Raw genomic sequence first — 18,150 nt, forward strand, 5'->3', positions numbered from 1 at the left:
CTGTGATGGAAAGGTTGGTCAGGGTGGAGGATTTGGCCGGCAGGTGGAGCAATTCTGTTTTCCTTAGGTTCAGTTTGAGGTGGTTGGTCGTCATCCAGGTGGAGATGTCGGACAGACAGGCCGAGATCCGCTCAGAGACGTGGATATCTGAGGGAGGGAAGGAGAGGAAGAGTTGAGTATCATTGGCATAGCAATGATATGAGAAGCCATGAGACATGATAATGTTACCCAGTGATTTAGTATAGAGGGAGAAGAGAAGGGGTCCTAGGACCGAGCCCTGGAGGACACCCGTCCGCAGGGGGCGGGTGGCCGACAGGGTCCCTCTCCATGACACTTGGTAGGAGCGGTCATTGAGGTATGATGTCAGCCATGTCAGCGCAGAGCCAGCCACTCCCATTCCTGCGAGGGCCGCGAGGAGGATCTGATGGCAGGGCTCTACAGTGCGACCATATTGCTCGCATATGCCCCTAAAAATATTTGTGTGCGAACCTGCAAAATCAAGTACTCGCACGGCGTGCGAGTGGGGCCGGCGAGTGCAGATTACAGCCTCATTCGTCCTTTTTTTTCCTCTGCTGCGAGAATCGTTAAAAAACTACAAGTCCCACAGTTCACAGCCGCATAAACGTTCCAATCACAGTAGAGTTTCCTGTGGTCACGCGACTGGAAACTGAAAGTAACGATCAGCATCACTGTCTGAGTCAGACAATACAGCCATGTCGAAGCCCATTCATTTTTATTTTGCGCGAAAGATACCGGAGAATGAGAAGTCAGTCGAGGCAGCTCATGTTACAGAGGTGATGGTTAACGTTAACGTTAACCAAGATACTGACGCTAGCCAGCATGCTAGCGAAGTTGGCCAAGCTAGCGAGGCTACACCCACTGTAGCACCCAATGTAGCCACTGTAGCTAGCGAAGCTACACCCACTGAAGCCGGAGGGAAGACATACAATACAATTTAACGTGAATTGGCTAAACATTTCCCCATGGCTAGAGTTCGAAAACAATGTCATGTTTTGTAAATATTGCAAAGTAGGATCGATGCATTGCGATGCATTGTTACACCCCTACAACTGGCCCACTGTGTATGTGTGTACAGCTAACTTGGCTAGCGTTATCAACCGCAGAGGTGGGCACCGGACGGCCAGAGTGCAAGCGGTGTGACGTCGTAATTGGCAGAATCGACTGTCAATCAATGGTCTACCTCAGTGGTTCCCAAAGTCGGGGTCGCGACCCAAAGGTGGGCCGCGATCAGCCATGGGTGGGTCGCGAGATGATTCAATTTTTTTTTTTTTTATCATTTTTTTTTTTTTTTTTTTTTGTCAGGCCACTGAACTTAGAAGCAGGCCAGGACAGTGTTTCTAGTTGTATTCTAAAATTCTATTCTATTGTATTCTAAAATGTGACTATATGGTTTTATATTAACTTAATAAATAAACAAAAATGAAGAATCTACTTATTTCAACGAACATTTCAAACTAAATAACAGATTATGCACATAAAACGCTGAAAACAACCGAAGCAACAATAGTATTTTAATGATGCTATTATTATTATCATTATTATTTTGCAACAAGTTAGCCCTCTCATAAATAGCACATATAAATGAATAACTAACTTGAACTAACTTAATAGGATTGAAGTGATATTTGGCTAAAGATATTTTGTCGCCTGGCAAAAAAAAAAAAAGCCTGACGATGTGCATTGGGCCGCGGCTCTCTGACGCCTTATTTTCTGGGTCCCGGCCTGAAAGGTTTGGGAACCCCTGGTCTACCTGACACGCAAACTCATAAACAATGTTTCTGTACTGGAGGTGTACAGTATTTCAATAGGCAACCCTGAAAGGATTATTTTTCTAAAAGAGCAACACTAGCTCCCCCCTCTACTGATGGCCCTGGTTGTAAAGCCAGTGTCTCCTTTTTGTTCAATGTCACTGCCTTTCTTATTAGGCCTAGTTGTTGGCTACAACTTTGCCATAGTAGGCATTAATCACTTAATTAATAGTTCAAATGTCTGTGTCCCATTCCCGTTTGCACACGCAGATGATACACACACACGCACACAGTGGGCCAGTGACTTTGGTGGTATGTGCTATTGCACAGATGTGTCCCGTTCCCGTTTGCACATGCACGCACAGTACAAATATACATTTATTTTTGAAAAAAAAAAAAACTCTGTTACTTGACATATTTTCACTGTGCTCCTAAATTTTTTCATTTAGGAGCACCTGTGCCCCTAGTGAAAAAGGTTAGCGTAGAGCCCTGGATGGTTGACTGTGTCGAAGGCTGCAGATAGATCTAGGAGAATCAGGACAGAGGAGAGGCCTTTCGCTTTTGCTAAGTGAAGTGCCTCTGTGACCACAATGAGGGCTGTTTCTGTGGAGTGGCCAGTCCGGAAGCCAGACTGATTAGGGTCTAGGAGGTCATTCTGTAAGAGATAAGCAGTAAGTTGGTTGGATACAGCACGTTCAAGTGTTTTAGAAAGGAAGGCGAGAAGAGAGACAGGACAATAGTTGCCTATGACGGTGGGGTTCAGGTTTTTCTTTTTTATGAGGGGCGTGACTCTGGCTTGTTTTAGGGAGGTGGGGACCACCCCAGAGTTGAGTGAGGAGTTGATGGTTGCAGTTAGGAATGGGAGGATGTCCGGTGCTATGGTCTGGAGGAGTGGGGAGGGTAGCTGGTCCAGCTGGCATGTAGTCGGACGGTTCGACGTTACCAGTGTCAGGGTCTCGGCTTCTGTAATGGCAGAGAAAGATGACAGAGTGAAGGATGAGGTTCTCGATTCAGTGTTTGGAATGGGTGGGGGTTGGGAGAAGGAGCTGCGGATGTTCTCCACTTTTTCCTCAAAGAAGATCGCAAAGTCTTCGGCAGAGAAAGATGAGGGAGGAGGGGGTGGGGGGAGGAGGGAGGACATGGTAGCATGTAGTTTGCGAAGATTCTGCACACTTACCTACACCATATATGTCTCGTGTATATGTCACCAAAGCGGGCAAGTACCTACGTGCACTTAGTGGGATGGTACGATAGTGTAAATGGGGATACCCAAGGGAATGGGCCACAATCCAAAGCAAAAGTGATGATTTAATTGTGAATCACTTGTAAGTGTGAATTTATGTATTTGTTATTCCATTATTCTACTTACATAATTATTACCAATAAAGCTGAAATAGGCCCATTATAGTGGCCAACATTTTTTATTATCAAGTGGAAGCCTACCCGGTGGAACCGGATTCATGAATTATGTGTGTGGGCAGATCTTCATGATCAATATAGATTTATTAGTGAAACACATGGATCATGTGTATGTGTGGCTAAAGATGCATGTGTTCTCATGGTGACCACACTGACGGAGATCAAAGGACTCATGTCTCTTGTAGACTGTGTAAAGCTGTGTATTTATTATACATATATTATTTTTTATAATCACACATTTTACACAAAACGTCCACACTTATCTAATTCACGAAAATGTCAACAAACGCCACAATCCTTGCGTAAATTACTTATTACGGCAATTTCGTAACAAATTTGTTCGTGTCTAGCTCGACAAATGAGACCCATCGAGTGGAGTTCATAATTTGACCCACGTTTTCCCCTGAATATGTACGACGCGGTAAGGAAAGAGAACACTTCCCCCCCCCGGAGTAGAGAAACATGAACAAATGCAAGTTTACAGCATGTGTGCCAGTGTGCCTAGAGAACATTCTCCTTGCATTCATCCACATTTCCCTGCAATTCCTGCCAGAGCTTCTCTTTAATGGTTCTCACCACTGTGCATTCCACTTGTCACTTTTAGTTAGAGTCTCAAAATAGACACAAACACTTGAGGAAAATGTGCTCTCTTCTTCTTCTCTCTTAAACCCCTTTAACTTCCAGAAAACTGAATTATTGCAGTCAGAAAATAATGGATTTCTTTTTTTCTGGGGAAGGTGTATGATAGCTGTTGGTTTCACCCTTCCTACGGGTGCCATGTGGGGGTCTTATCCCTACCAAGAAGAGCAGACACAGACACAGAGCAGACCCAGAGCAGACCCAGAGCAGACACAGAGCAGACACAGAGCAGACACAGACACAGAGCAGACACAGACCCTTGAAAACCTACTGTGCCATTATTATGAGTTATTTTTTCCCATTATGCGGCTCATCGTTTAGTCTCCACAATAATAGGGTTGGGGTTTTTAGACACTCTTTTCATTGTGTATCTAATAAAACCTACCAGCTGATAACACTCCGGTGTGATATCAGAAAATGACTAGATAAATCACATTGGGAGAGGGGAGTGTTGAGAGGGGGGGTGTTGGTGTTGGTGTGTGTGTGTATGTGTGGGGGGGGGGGGGGGGGGGGCAATACAATGAAGGTATTGAATTCACTCAGGATGAAGACTGCACTGCCGGCACTTTCTACATGAATCTATGCCTGTCCTGGGATCATTTGCCATGGTTCATTTAGTCGGTGCTCAGAGTGGCAATTTCCAAACGAATACACACAGCACCCCCAAGAGGCGGCCTGGAGCTGTGCACGACCAGAACGAAGCTCATCACCCAAACAACACCCCCCCCCCTCCCCCATCAACACTCTCTCTCATCCTTCCTCTCTCTCATGTGCCTCCGCTCCACCACCTCTCCCGCTTACTCTGCTGCTCACACCCTCCCTACAGCCTCCTTCCCTTTACCATACAACCGTATTGCAGAGAGACTTGGAAGAGGGGAACAGGGGGAAGGCGCGGCAGCAGGGAGAGACTTGGAAGAGGGGAGCAAGGGGTGGGGGGGTAGCGGCAGCAGGGAGAGACTTGGAAGAGGAGAACAAGGGGGGAGGGTGCGGCAGCAGGGAGAGGCTGGGCTAGATCCACAAAGAATGGATTGCACAATGCTAATTGCACCCTTACTTACAATTCATTATGAATTGAAAATGGGGGACCCTGATGTAAACAAGACGAAAGTCTTTCTCTGGTCTGCATCCCCTTAAATTGTGTGTATTGAGCCGTACTGTATTGTACCCATTCTGCAATCTGTTAATAACATTTTCATTCAATCAATCACTGCGCATGTGAGAGAGCAGGGAGAGACCTGGAAGAGGGGAACAGGGGGGGTGGCGGCAGCAGGGAGAGACCTGGAAGAGGGGAATGGGTGGGGTCCAGCAGCAGGGAGAGACCTGGAAGAGGGGAATGGGTGGGGTCCAGCAGCAGGGAGAGACCTGGAAGAGGGGAATGGGTGGGGTCCAGCAGCAGGGAGAGTGGCACGGCTTGGTGTTTACTGTCTTCCTAGCGGTGCGTCGTGGGAGTGGGTTGACTGGGGAGTTCCAGGGGGGGGGGGTTTAGATGACAGTGACGCATGGAGCTCCGCCTGATGCAGGAGAGAAGAGTCCCCTGGTGAACCCCCTGCCCAGGCCGATGCTAATACCAGTTACTGTAGCTTTCCTTTTTTTCTGCCCTGCGTTCCTGCTGTTTGCTTTGTGCTGCACTGTATATTCTGCTATTAGCTCAGTCTGACACATCCACGAGGATGATGGATAGGGTTCTGCCTCTAGAATGCCATTTTACATACTGAATTGTAATGCAACACTGCGTTTTTTAATAAAATAATAATAATAATAATAATAATAATAATAATAATAATAATAATAATAATAATAATAATAATAATAATAATAATAATAATAATAATAATAATAATAATAATAATAATAATAATAATAATAATAATAATAATAATAATAAGGGACCAAGGACATTCTTAGTTGAATAATAGTCATAGGACTTGTTTATCGAGTAGTTAATCGCCAATGAGTTGTTTTCTCGGACAAATCTGTTCAATTGTGTTTCTCGTTCAGAAGGACCTCTTTAATCCTTTCACTGCACACTACCAAAGGGTTAACCTAGTGCATGCCAGATATATTACTATACATTTCCAAAAAAAAATTAAAAACATTAACCCATTGTTGTTGGATAGCAGGTAAACAGTAGATGCCACACAGAAGTGTTGACATCATCTGAAAGCTGGCAACCTGAAGATTAATTTGAGAGGCAGCTCAGCACATGTGTGGCAGCTTTTTTTAGCCATAAATATGTGATGAATATTGTGTTTTGGTGTATGAGGGCTTAAAACATTTTGATGACCATTCCCATGTGTAACCCAGGGTATATGACTAGCAGTGTCTTAGCCACAGACGTAATAATAAAAGGATAAAGCATAAAAGATAATTACTTCATAAAAGGAAAGTAAACTAAGGGTTAATAACTTCCCAATGGTAAGCTTGCCAAAAAGCCAATCACGTAGAAACTACAAAACCAGGGCCCAACCAATAAACTAGTTTAGCCCGCCCTCTGCTGTTCTGTTGATGGTGAGTTTAGCTAGTGCCACATTGAAGCCTAAGAGCTTCCTGATGTTCTCCTCTTGTTAAGAGAATGAACTTGCCTGGTTCTGCACAATAACATCCTCTATAGGAAACGCCAAGAAGGAGAACACACTACGTACCACACAGCATACCTGTCACCAGAGGAACTCTGTGACACTGTTTTGACAAGCCGACATGATAACATGGGTCATATGGGAATTGAACGTACCCTGGACCTTGTCAGAGCGAGATTCTATTGGCCGAAAATGGCTTCAGACACAAGAGAAGAAATTGAAGACATGCGACAGGTGCGTAGGCAGGAATGCATTGCCTGAAAAGGCTGCACCTTTAGTGAACATACAGACTACAAGACCACTTGAACTGGTCCGTATGAATTGTCTTTCTCTCGAAGACAACAGCAGCTATACAAAGGATGTCCTCAGGATCACAGATCACTTTGATGAAATATGCAGTGGCCATTCCAATGGCAAACCAAAAAGCCAGAACAGTTGCAAAGTGCTGGTATCAAGAAAATCCAAACAATGCTGTATCATCCCAGGGGTAACCCTGTCGAACGGTTAACAGGACCTTGTAATGCTCGGTACTCTGAGAAACCAAGAGGGATCACACTGGCGAGACTTTGTGAAGCCCTTAGTCCACGTGTACAATTGTACCAAAAATGTGGTGACTTGGTTCACACACCATATGAGTTCATGTTTGGACGACAACCTCGCTTACCAGGCGACTTAGCTTTCAGCTTACCAGTCAAAGAAGATCAACACAAATCACACTCTCGATATGTACAGAACCTCAAATCACAAGGCTCGCCGACAAATGGGAGTCTGCTATCCATGTAGTTGTGAATGTGAAGTGAGACCTCCCTGTCTACACAGTCCGACCCAGAGACCTTCTACTCCCATGTGGATTCCTCCCTGTAAACAGAGAAGGAAGAGCCTGCCAGACCAAGATTGACCAACAAGCCTAGGACGTGTCAGAATCCTGGCAGATACATTGAGGATGTAAATCAGCCCTTTGACAAAGACGGCGATATCATCCCAGTCCACTGGTCATGGCCCAGTCCAAAGCGGATTCACTGCCTATTCATGGCATATTATAATAATGCTGTAGATAACCGCAGATATATATATATATATTGTTACCGTATATATTTATCCACATCTGTCTGTACCTGCAAATTATTCTTTTTACATATCTGTAGATACTATATCTATATCTGTAGATTCTGTACATATCCCTTACCTACTCTTATTTGTTACGCTGCTGGTCAGTATGACTTACTACCATAGTGTATTTGTAACTGTATCACTGTACATAATAATACTACAACTATGTACATACATCTGATTAGCACTATTACGGGTTGTACTTTAGTTTGTATATTGTATATTGTTTATTTTGTATAGTGTTTGGACTTTATTCTTTTTACTTTTTTTACTGTATGAAACACATTCTCAGGGGGCTCATACAGAACCAAGCATTTCAATGTAATGTACATGTACTATATAATGTACAAAACTTGAACTTGATGTGGAGCAGACCCAGTGTGACAACCAAGGGGATAAGGAGAATGTAAGCACTGAAGTTCACTCACCTGTGGAAAGAAAATAATGAAATGGTTGAACAGGGAGCAACACGAAATCCAAACAGACAGTCTGAAGCATAGCTATATATAACTAGATGGTGCAAGGCGTAGTTCACCGGCGGCCATCTTACATTTACATTTACATTTTGTCATTTAGCTGACGCTTTTATCCAAAGCGACTTACAAGTTTTGTACAACAAGACAGCAGGAAGGGTACAACTCTATCAGCTGAGTAACAATGTTCATCAAAGTGTTGAGTGGTGTTGGTTAGTATATTAGGACAAGTGCATGACAGTAAGGTTAGTTAGGGTTAGATTTATTTTTGTCACGCCCAACATGAATGTCTATGGTGCATGCACTATTGAAATAACCATAGCTTGCTACATTTTCAATCGATTTACAAACGGTATGGTTTATTACAAACATTGTAATACATGCTTGGACATGTTGAAATTATTTTCAACATGTCCATTATAAGTATGCAGTATGATAACTACATCTCTGACGTTTATAACAAACCAAACCGTTTGAAAATCGGTTGAAAATTTTACAAGCTATGGTTATTTCAATAGTACATGCACCATAGACATTCATGTTATGAGTGGGCGTGCTGCCTGTGGTGCTGCCTCCATTGGCCAGGAGTGCGGGTGAGTCATCTAGCCTTTATATGTCTATGGTCTGACGTCTGTGACATCAGATGCTCAGTCATATATAGGGAACAGCCAGATGGACTGCAGCATACAGAGCTTGGAGATCCACTGGTAGCTATTGTCCCTGGTCACTGATGCCTTGAACAGAACAGAAGACACTGAGGCCAACGTGCATGACTTTAAGGGTCAATGACTTCCCTATGATAAAGTTTGACAAAAAGCCAATCCCTTAGAAACTACAAATCAGGGGACACCAACGAGTTTAGCCCACCCTCTGCTGTTCCGTTGCTGGTTGAGTCTCTAGGCAGCGCCACATGAATCAAGAATCAAGAGGTTTATTTGTCACATACATACCAGGACATACAGTGAAATGTGGGAAGCCTACACTGAGCAGGGCAGGAGCACATTTTGTCAATTTGAGCCTGCTTCATTCACGGTCGAACACATCGCCGTTTCAAGCAAATGAAAAAGGAACCACGTTGCTTCACTCAGGCTTTCTCATACAGAGGATTGTGAACCCGCTGAGGACTGCAGGGCTGACCTCAATTAGGAGAGCCTTGCACACTCTGAAGACTGCAGACCTGCCACGTGTGGGCCGGTAGGACCCCACACTATCTGGGCCGCCCCCGCCCTTTCCTCATACATCGACACTACTGATGGGGCCCCAACGAGACTGAGAGGCCATGGTTTATATTACAGACTTATTTGTATTCCTGGTGTGCACTTTATTATTTTGTTTATTATATTTACACCTTGTGAGATTTCATTGAATACATTGTAATTTTTTTTATTATTATAATTATAATTATAATATAAACATTTTTCCATTCAAGTTAGATAATTGTGTTATTTCACTACTGTTACTTACCTTCCAGGCACGTTTGAATACATATGCTCATCTTATCATATGTATTAAAATGTGGTTCTATGGGTCACTTCTCCACAACTGAACACAAGGAAGATACTGGAGCAACAAGATTCACTTTGATATTTTAACTCATTCAGCGCCAAAGACGAGTTAACTCGTTTTTGGCCGCCATGCGCTGAGCGCCAAAGACGAGTAAACTCGTTTTTAGATCCTTTTTTCTTTTATTCGATTTTTTTATTCATTACAGGCTCTGTGTTACCATAGGAAATCATTCTGAGATCCTGAGAGTGCAATACCGGTCGTATCCTGCTAGGTGGCAGTATCGCCCCACCCTTTGAAACCTTATTTCACACTGTGTGTCACATCTAATTTTGTCCGGGCGGAGAATTTAGACCAAGCCAAGTAAATCGCTTCATCCGATCACTTCGAAACACATTCAGCAAGTTTGAGGCATATCTTGTGCCACTTCATGTCAGGGACCCGATGGACATCAATACTGGAAATCGCGTTCAGGCAATTGGAATATTATTTTTGGGATACCTCCTAGTAAAGGTAACGACTATATGACATCAAACCTACTTTGATCCAACAATGATCGATCACAACGATCATATGTAACATACTCCAAAACGTATGCCGTTGTTGACGATCAAAGCATCAAACCCCCCCCCCCCCTTTCCCCCTTTCATGCATTCATGATGAAACATAATACCGATTATATACCTTTGATTTGGAAATAGTAGCGTGTCCAGGCGAGCAACGTGAACGATTTTAGCAAAATTCACATATCGCTCCATAACACAGTTACCAGGAATTAGCCAGGAACACTCTGAAACTATACAATATTCACCACGGTATAACACGCGAACGTATACATGAAAAGATTCATTCTTTTTCACATGTTGAACGAGGGATAGTTAATGTCAAATGAGCCATAGTATTGTCTCCATAGCAACCCTGCGACGCACAGTGAAAATCCCTATCTGTTACAGTGGTGGCCCATTGAGTACAAGGATGGATAGAATGGCTGGCCGTGAATTAGTTAATGATCGGGTACAAAACAAATGACTAACGTTTTGACACACGCGTGTTCTTCAGAGTCAAACCTTTGTTTTCATCCTATTCCAGTATTTTCCTTGGGTTCAGTTGTGGAGAAGTGACCCATAACACAGTGTTTTAGTGTTACTGTTCTATTCTGAGAGAACCAACCTCCAACTGTGGAGGGGCAAGAGATTGCTTCTATTTTTGTCATATACTTATATAAGTATTGTTGAGCTTGTTACACATGCTCAATTATGTCTCATTGTTGCAGCAATCTTTGGGTTGATACCATTTGTTACACAGATTTGGATGCAACATGTAGACATTTTTGATCACTCGAGAATTAAGAAACATGGTCAGAATCAAATTCATGCTGTCTCTTGGTATCAAAAACATTTGACATTTGCAGATTTCTGTAGGAGTGGCATTTTTTGGCAATAGCATGGCGAGCACTTCTGTTCTGGAAATTGCTCAGGTTGTGTCATGAGGTGTCATGAGGCTGTGTCATGAGGCTGTGATTAACCTAGGGGTCACAATAGGTCATTTTATACAGTGAGGTCAAGTTTCAACTACAATGAAATGGCTACTATGGGGACTAACATCATCACATATGAATGCAATTGATCTCAGCTTTCCAGTCATAACCAATTCATGCAATTCCAAGACTGCTTAGGAACCCCAGCAGTATACAGAAATGGTAAAATATTAAATGTTATTACAACACATGTGTAGGCTACTGCATGGCTCTTGCTCAAAACGGCATGGGATTAGCCTAAAAGGGGGACGTCTGTAAAGGGGAGACTTGTAGCTAAACAAATAACCCATTTACATTGAGATATCTTGAGGTCAGAGGTCAAGGGACTCCTTTGAAAACGGCCATGGCCAGTTTGTCCCTTGCCAAAATGTAGAAGAAATTTGGAGCATCATTTATCCCCTTTCCCTAGCATGCCATGTTTGGTACCAATGGATCCTATAGATAGATAGATAGATAGATAGATAGATAGATAGATAGATAGATAGATAGATAGATAGATAGATAGATAGATAGATAGATAGATAGATAGATAGATAGATAGATAGATAGATAGATAGATAGATAGATAGATAGATAGATAGATAGATAGATAGATAGATAGATAGATAGATAGATAGATAGATAGATAGATAGATAGATAGATAGATAGATAGATAGATAGATAGATAGATAGATAGATAGATAGATAGATAGATAGATAGATAGATAGATAGATAGATAGATAGATAGATAGATAGATAGATAGATAGATAGATAGATAGATAGATAGATAGATAGATAGATAGATAGATAGATAGATAGATAGATAGATAGATAGATAGATAGATAGATAGATAGATAGATAGATAGATAGATAGATAGATAGATAGATAGATAGATAGATAGATAGATAGATAGATAGATAGATAGATAGATAGATAGATAGATAGATAGATAGATAGATAGATAGATAGATAGATAGATAGATAGATAGATAGATACTTTATTAATCCCCTTGGGGAAATTCAGGGTATCTCGCAGCTCACACAGTATACAGACATTGACAGTTCTCATTCAGTTGTTTCACGTTATGTCTGCATCATGAATAAAAAATAAGCACATGATAAAATTCAATTAAATCATATCTATCAATATCAATAAGAGCGTGATGAGATAAAAGCAGGTGTATAAAACAAGTGTGTAAAAAACAGGTGTATGAAAAACCGTGTATAAAAACAGGTGTAAAAACAGGTGTAAAAAAACAGGTGTGTGGGTCAGAGGTCAAGGTCCCCCGCACTATATTACGCTGTTGTACAGTCTGATGGCAGTGGGGACAAAGGACCTCCTATGCCGCTCAGTTCGTGAGTGCAGGGAGATTAGCCGTCCGCTGCTCTGCCCCACCAGGGTGTGGTGGAGAGGGTGGTTGGTATTGTCCATAATGGCCAGCAGCTTGCTCTGCGTGCGGCTCTCCACCGCTAGGTTGTCTAGTTGTCTAGTAAGTTGTCAACTAGGTTGTCTGGTTTCACATGATACCAGTTTCTTCACCCTAGCTTTAAAACTGATCTTAACTGCTACAGTCCCGACTGTCCCGTGGCCGTGGGTCTCAGAGGGTAAAAAAAAGAAGGAAAAAAGCTGAGCCCTAACCAGCTGATTAACAGACCCAAGAGGGAGCAGTCGTAGCATATAACCCATATAACTCTGTATGTATGTACTCATTATGCATAAATGCTGTATATACCGCATATATATATATATATTTTTTTTTTTTTAAACCTTTATTTTACCAGGTAGTCACTTGAGATCAAAGATCTCTTTTTCGAGCAAGACCTGGTATATATTTATTCTTACCATATATATCTATCCACCTGTCTGTAATACTATATCTACCGTAATTCTTCTAATAGTAACCCCGGCTTGTATTTGTTTCAACTGTAGCGGGTACCAGGCTTGTATTAGGAGGAGGCCTGTATAAGAGGGAGGCCTATATTTCAAATTTTCAAACGGATCATAATGAATAAATCAACATTTTGTGTCAGTTTGAACCCAGTAAAATGTACTGGGTTCATTTATTGAAACCAAGTACTGTATGAAATAGTAAACAGTGCAATTACAGGTGGTCACTGGTCATTTCAACGTTTTCAAAGTGAAATCAAGTAACTAGCTCAGTATGCAGCTCAGTATATTAGTAACCCGGCTTGTATTAGGAGGCCGGCTTATAATTGTTTAGCTCAAGAGCGCACCCGGCCATTAATAGAGACCCGGCTTGTATTTGAGACCCGGTTACTATTAGAGGAATTACGGTATATCTGTACATAATATCATATGTTACATTTGTACTCTGGTTGGATGCCAAACTTCTTTTTTCGTTGTATCACTGAGCACAGAGTGACAGTTACCATCTTCCTGGACTTTTACTTTTAAAACAACATTGTCAATATTACACTTACAGTACACTTAATGTATATCTCTGTATTTTTTTTTACTGTATATTTATATTAGAATGTACATACATTACATAGGAAATGTGAATCCCGGACCGTATTTTATTTAATTATTATTATTTTATTCTTAGGCTTATTTTATTCTTTATTCTTAGGCAATTTTTTGTTATTCTTATTCGTGATTTGTTTTGTCTACCTAAATGTTTACTGTGAGCGATTTGTAGTGCCAAATTTCCCTCAGGATGATTTAAGTATTTCTATTCTATTCTATGCTATTGTACTTGTGCTGTATAGTGACAATACATTAGAATCTAACTTAACCTAATCGAATACATTGTGTGTGTCTGATGTGTTTCAGAGCCCACCATCATAACCACCCCTCCATCCACCCTGGACATCACCGTGGGAGAGAGTGTGGTCCTGCCCTGCCAGGTGACCCACGACCCGTCCCTGGAGCTCAAATTCACCTGGTTCTTCAATGAGCAGCTGATCCACTTCGGCAGCCACGGAGGCTACTTCGAGAAAGTGGGCGGCGTAAGTGATTATAATACAGCCACCGTATATCGTCACACGCTTCCCCCTGAACCTACCCTCAAGCCCCCTCTCATTTATAGTAAACACGTTGTGTCTTGACAAACGGTTCCCTTATTACGGCGTTTTTTACAACCGGTGATTGCCAGTGTGCCCGTTATGAATGCCGCGGAATGCGTCTTTACTAGTAGTGTGTTGGGGGGGGGGTGGAAATTGCTTATATTTCATTCATGCCGTCGCGCTTTCGTGAAAATATGTCATTAAAGGGACATTGATCTTGTCTCTCCCCCCCCCCCCCCCAACGCCTGCAGGAATTACACAGAAAAAAGGTCAAGGGGTCATAATAGACACAGCCGCAGTGCAGAAGGAATGTTTGTATTGTGTGTATTATTTATGGGGGGGGGGAATTGCTGCCTGTGATTTATAAAAAAAAATTATTTACATATACACCCACCCCCCCCCCCCCCCCACCCTTTCCTACTCACCCATGACGTACTGTATTACTTTAAAAGGCTCAAAGCTCACTTTCCCAGCATGAGCTACTGTAGTTAGGTATTTCATTAATTTATTTATTTTCTGATAAATAGCTTTTTTTCCTATTCAGTATTTTCTTTTTTTAAATATAACTCAGACCTACAGAAGAGTGATGATGGTGATGGTCTCACCAATACTCGGCTGTCTCGGTTTTCCATTATGTTAGTGTTTTTTTGGTGTATTTCAGCCTTTTCCCCTCTCCATTATGTATTGCCGTACATCTAGAGTTGTACCGCAGTGCATTTAGCTATCAGCCGCCCCGATCCCGGCGCTACTGTGCTTTTGCCACGTTCCAATTCATCACTGAAGCTGATTCTACTCCAGACTGTTTAAAACAATAACGTTGGAGCAGGATGTGCAATTAGAAAAGAGAATGAAAACGAGCGCCTACAGAACTTTGGCCGTTATGCTTCACTTGATAATTGAAATAACAAAGCCACTCTGCTATGCCTAAAACAGGGTACTTTTATTAATACATTTCTGTAATTATTGTGATTAAGTGTAAGTGCAATGGCTGTGAGACATTCTCCTTCACCAGGTATTCCTCCCTCTCTTTTTGGAAGGTGGTAATAATGGATGAGTATGAATGTATTCATGAGAATGAATTCTCTCTACTTGTCCCCCTATGGTTGGAAAAGCAGTAGTGTTCATGAATTACAATGGCTTGATCGCTACCATGGTATTCATAGAACTGTTTGTGTGTGTGTCTGTCTCTCTCTCTGTGTGTGTGCGCGCGCGTGTGTGTGTGTGTGTGTGTGTGTGTGTGTGTGTGTGTGCGTGCATGCGTGTGTATGCATGTGTGCGTGTGTGTGCATGTGTGTGTGTGTGCGTGTGTGTGTGTGTGCGCGCGCATGCGTGTGTGCGTGCACGCGTGTGTGTGTGTGTGTACTGCATGACAGCAGCACTCAGCGGGAGACATTATGATTCGAAACATTCAGCTGAGACATGCAGGGAAGTACACGTGCGCCGTGCAGACCAAAGTTGACAGCATCTCCATCGCAGCTGACCTGGTTGTCAGAGGTAAGTAATATAAATTACAGCTACTTTACTTTCACTGTGGTTGCTAATGAACACTCAGCAAGCCTCAAATGAACATTCTTATCCCTTCATCGCCCTTTGAGGTGAGGAGACGGCCCATAGACCCCGAAGCGCCTGATGCCGTCTAGAACAGTCTGTTTGTCTGTATGTGCCTGATGCCGTCTAGAACAGTCTGTTTGTCTGTATGTGCCTGATGCCGTCTAGAACAGTCTGTTTGTCTGTATGTGCCTGATGCCGTCTAGAACAGTCTGTTTGTCTGTATGTGCCTGATGCCGTCTAGAACAGTCTGTTTGTCTGTATGTGCCCACAAAAGTAGACCAATCACAGCTGACAATTTCACTGACATCACATGCTGAAAAGCTGACCGATTAGAGCTGATGATTGCGCTTCGCATCACGAACACTGCACAAATGCTTGACTAACGTTAATAAAAGACTCAACTTTTGACTTGTTGTTCATGACTTGGGACTTGACTTTGACATGCGGATGACTCCAAAGGACTTTTTTTTATTAAGCTGAATAGACTATTTGCGTGAACACCTATTGTTTTGAAATATGATTTGGGTGACTTTTAATTTTAACCCAGGCTTATTAAAAGACAGGACCTAGAAAACAATGCAAGACACCTGTGTTTCTTGCGAGCCTTATATTACCAGACCAGTTTCTGATTTGGACAAGACGGCTTGTGAATTGACAGGTTTTCAAGACAGAGCTTCATCATTCTGTTGGCGATGATCAAAGTCAAAGTAACTCAACCACAGCAGAACAGTCTTTCCCTCTCTCTAATCAACTGTGTGACCAATTAAATAGATCAGGAAAACAAGATGGTATTTTTCCTTGATGAGCATTAAAATTGTGTTCTAAATTCATTGATTTATTAGTCTATACAGTCCACAGCAGAAAAATAGTAATCATCAGATACTACAATACTATAGTATGTTTAGTGTTCACGCAATTTGAACAATTGCCTGTGCAGCAGTAGCCTACTGTAGGTACTCGCGTGTGCCTCATAATAATTTCTTTGCACAAACTATAATATAAACTATATAAAAAATATAAAAGTAGTACTGATAATTATTTTCAACAACCTGTGTTTTTCACTCAACATTAGGAAATATTGATAAGAGTGTTGATAAGTATTGGTGTGGATAAGCAGTATTGATAAGTATTGGTATGGATACGGGTATTGATAAGTATTGGTATGGATAAGGGTATTGATAAGTATTGGTATGTATAAGGGTATTGACAAGTATTGGTATGGATAAGCAGTATCAATAGTGAATGGCTTCTTTCTCTCTTGTTTTAAGCGTTTCTTTTATGGTGACTTGACTTGTGACTTGTGTGACCTGAGCAATAATAACCCTTTCATGCTCCTTGCCGAGGGCACGCTCCACAACAATATTGCGTTATTGTGTCCTGGGTGACGGAGCACGGGGGGTCACCATCTAGACCAGACCAACAACACCATCTAGACCAGACCAACAACACCATCTAGACCAGACCAACAACACCATCTAGACCAGACCAACAACACCATCTAGACCAGACCAACACCATCTAGACCAGACCAACAACACCATCTAGACCAGACCAACAACACCATCTAGACCAGACCAACAACACTATCTAGACCAGACCAACACCATCTAGACCCCAACAACACCATCTAGACCAGACCAACACCATCTAGACCAGACCAACACCATCTAGACCAGACCAACAACACCATCTAGACCAGACCAACAACACCATCTAGACCAGACCAACAACACCATCTAGACCAGACCAACAACACCATCTAGACCAGACCAACAACACCATCTAGACCAGACCAACAACACCATCTAGACCAGACCAACAACACCATCTAGACCAGACCAACAACACCATCTAGACCAGACCAACAACACCATCTAGACCACCAGACCAACAACACCATCTAGACCAGACCAACAACACCATCTAGACCACCAGACCAACAACACCATCTAGACCAGACCAACAACACCATCTAGACCAGACCAACAACACCATCTAGACCAGACCAACACCATCTAGACCAGACCAACAACACCATCTAGACCAGACCAACAACACCATCTAGACCAGACCAACAACACCATCTAGACCAGACCAACAACACCATCTAGACCAGACCAACAACACCATCTAGACCAGACCAACAACACCATCTAGACCAGACCAACAACACCATCTACACCAGACCAACAGCACCATCTAGACCAGACCAACAACACCATCTAGACCAGACCAACACCATCTAGACCAGACCAACAACACCATCTAGACCAGACCAACAACACCATCTAGACCAGACCAACACCATCTAGACCAGACCAACAACACCATCTAGACCCCAACAACACCATCTAGACCAGACCAACACCATCTAGACCAGACCAACAACACCATCTAGACCAGACCAACACCATCTAGACCAGACCAACAACACCATCTAGACCAGACCAACAACACCATCTAGACCAGACCAACAACACCATCTAGACCAGACCAACAACACCATCTAGACCAGACCAACAACACCATCTAGACCAGACCAACAACACCATCTAGACCAGA

The 18,150-nt window shown here is 42.5% G+C and overlaps 1 protein-coding gene across 1 annotated transcript in view; it reads left to right on the top strand.

The window, feature by feature from the left end:
• Positions 1–18,150, top strand: part of cntn4 (contactin 4) — a 369,932-nt gene that overhangs the window by 333,620 nt on the left and 18,162 nt on the right. Inside the window, exons 12-13 of the mRNA XM_084315452.1 lie at positions 13,805–13,980; positions 15,411–15,531. Coding sequence (XP_084171578.1) covers positions 13,805–13,980; positions 15,411–15,531 — 297 coding nt within the window. The remainder of the gene's footprint in view (positions 1–13,804; positions 13,981–15,410; positions 15,532–18,150) is intronic.

Source organism: Notolepis coatsorum (assembly GCF_963971535.1).
Source record: "Notolepis coatsorum genome assembly, chromosome: 6".
Taxonomy (NCBI): domain Eukaryota; kingdom Metazoa; phylum Chordata; class Actinopteri; order Aulopiformes; family Paralepididae; genus Notolepis; species Notolepis coatsorum.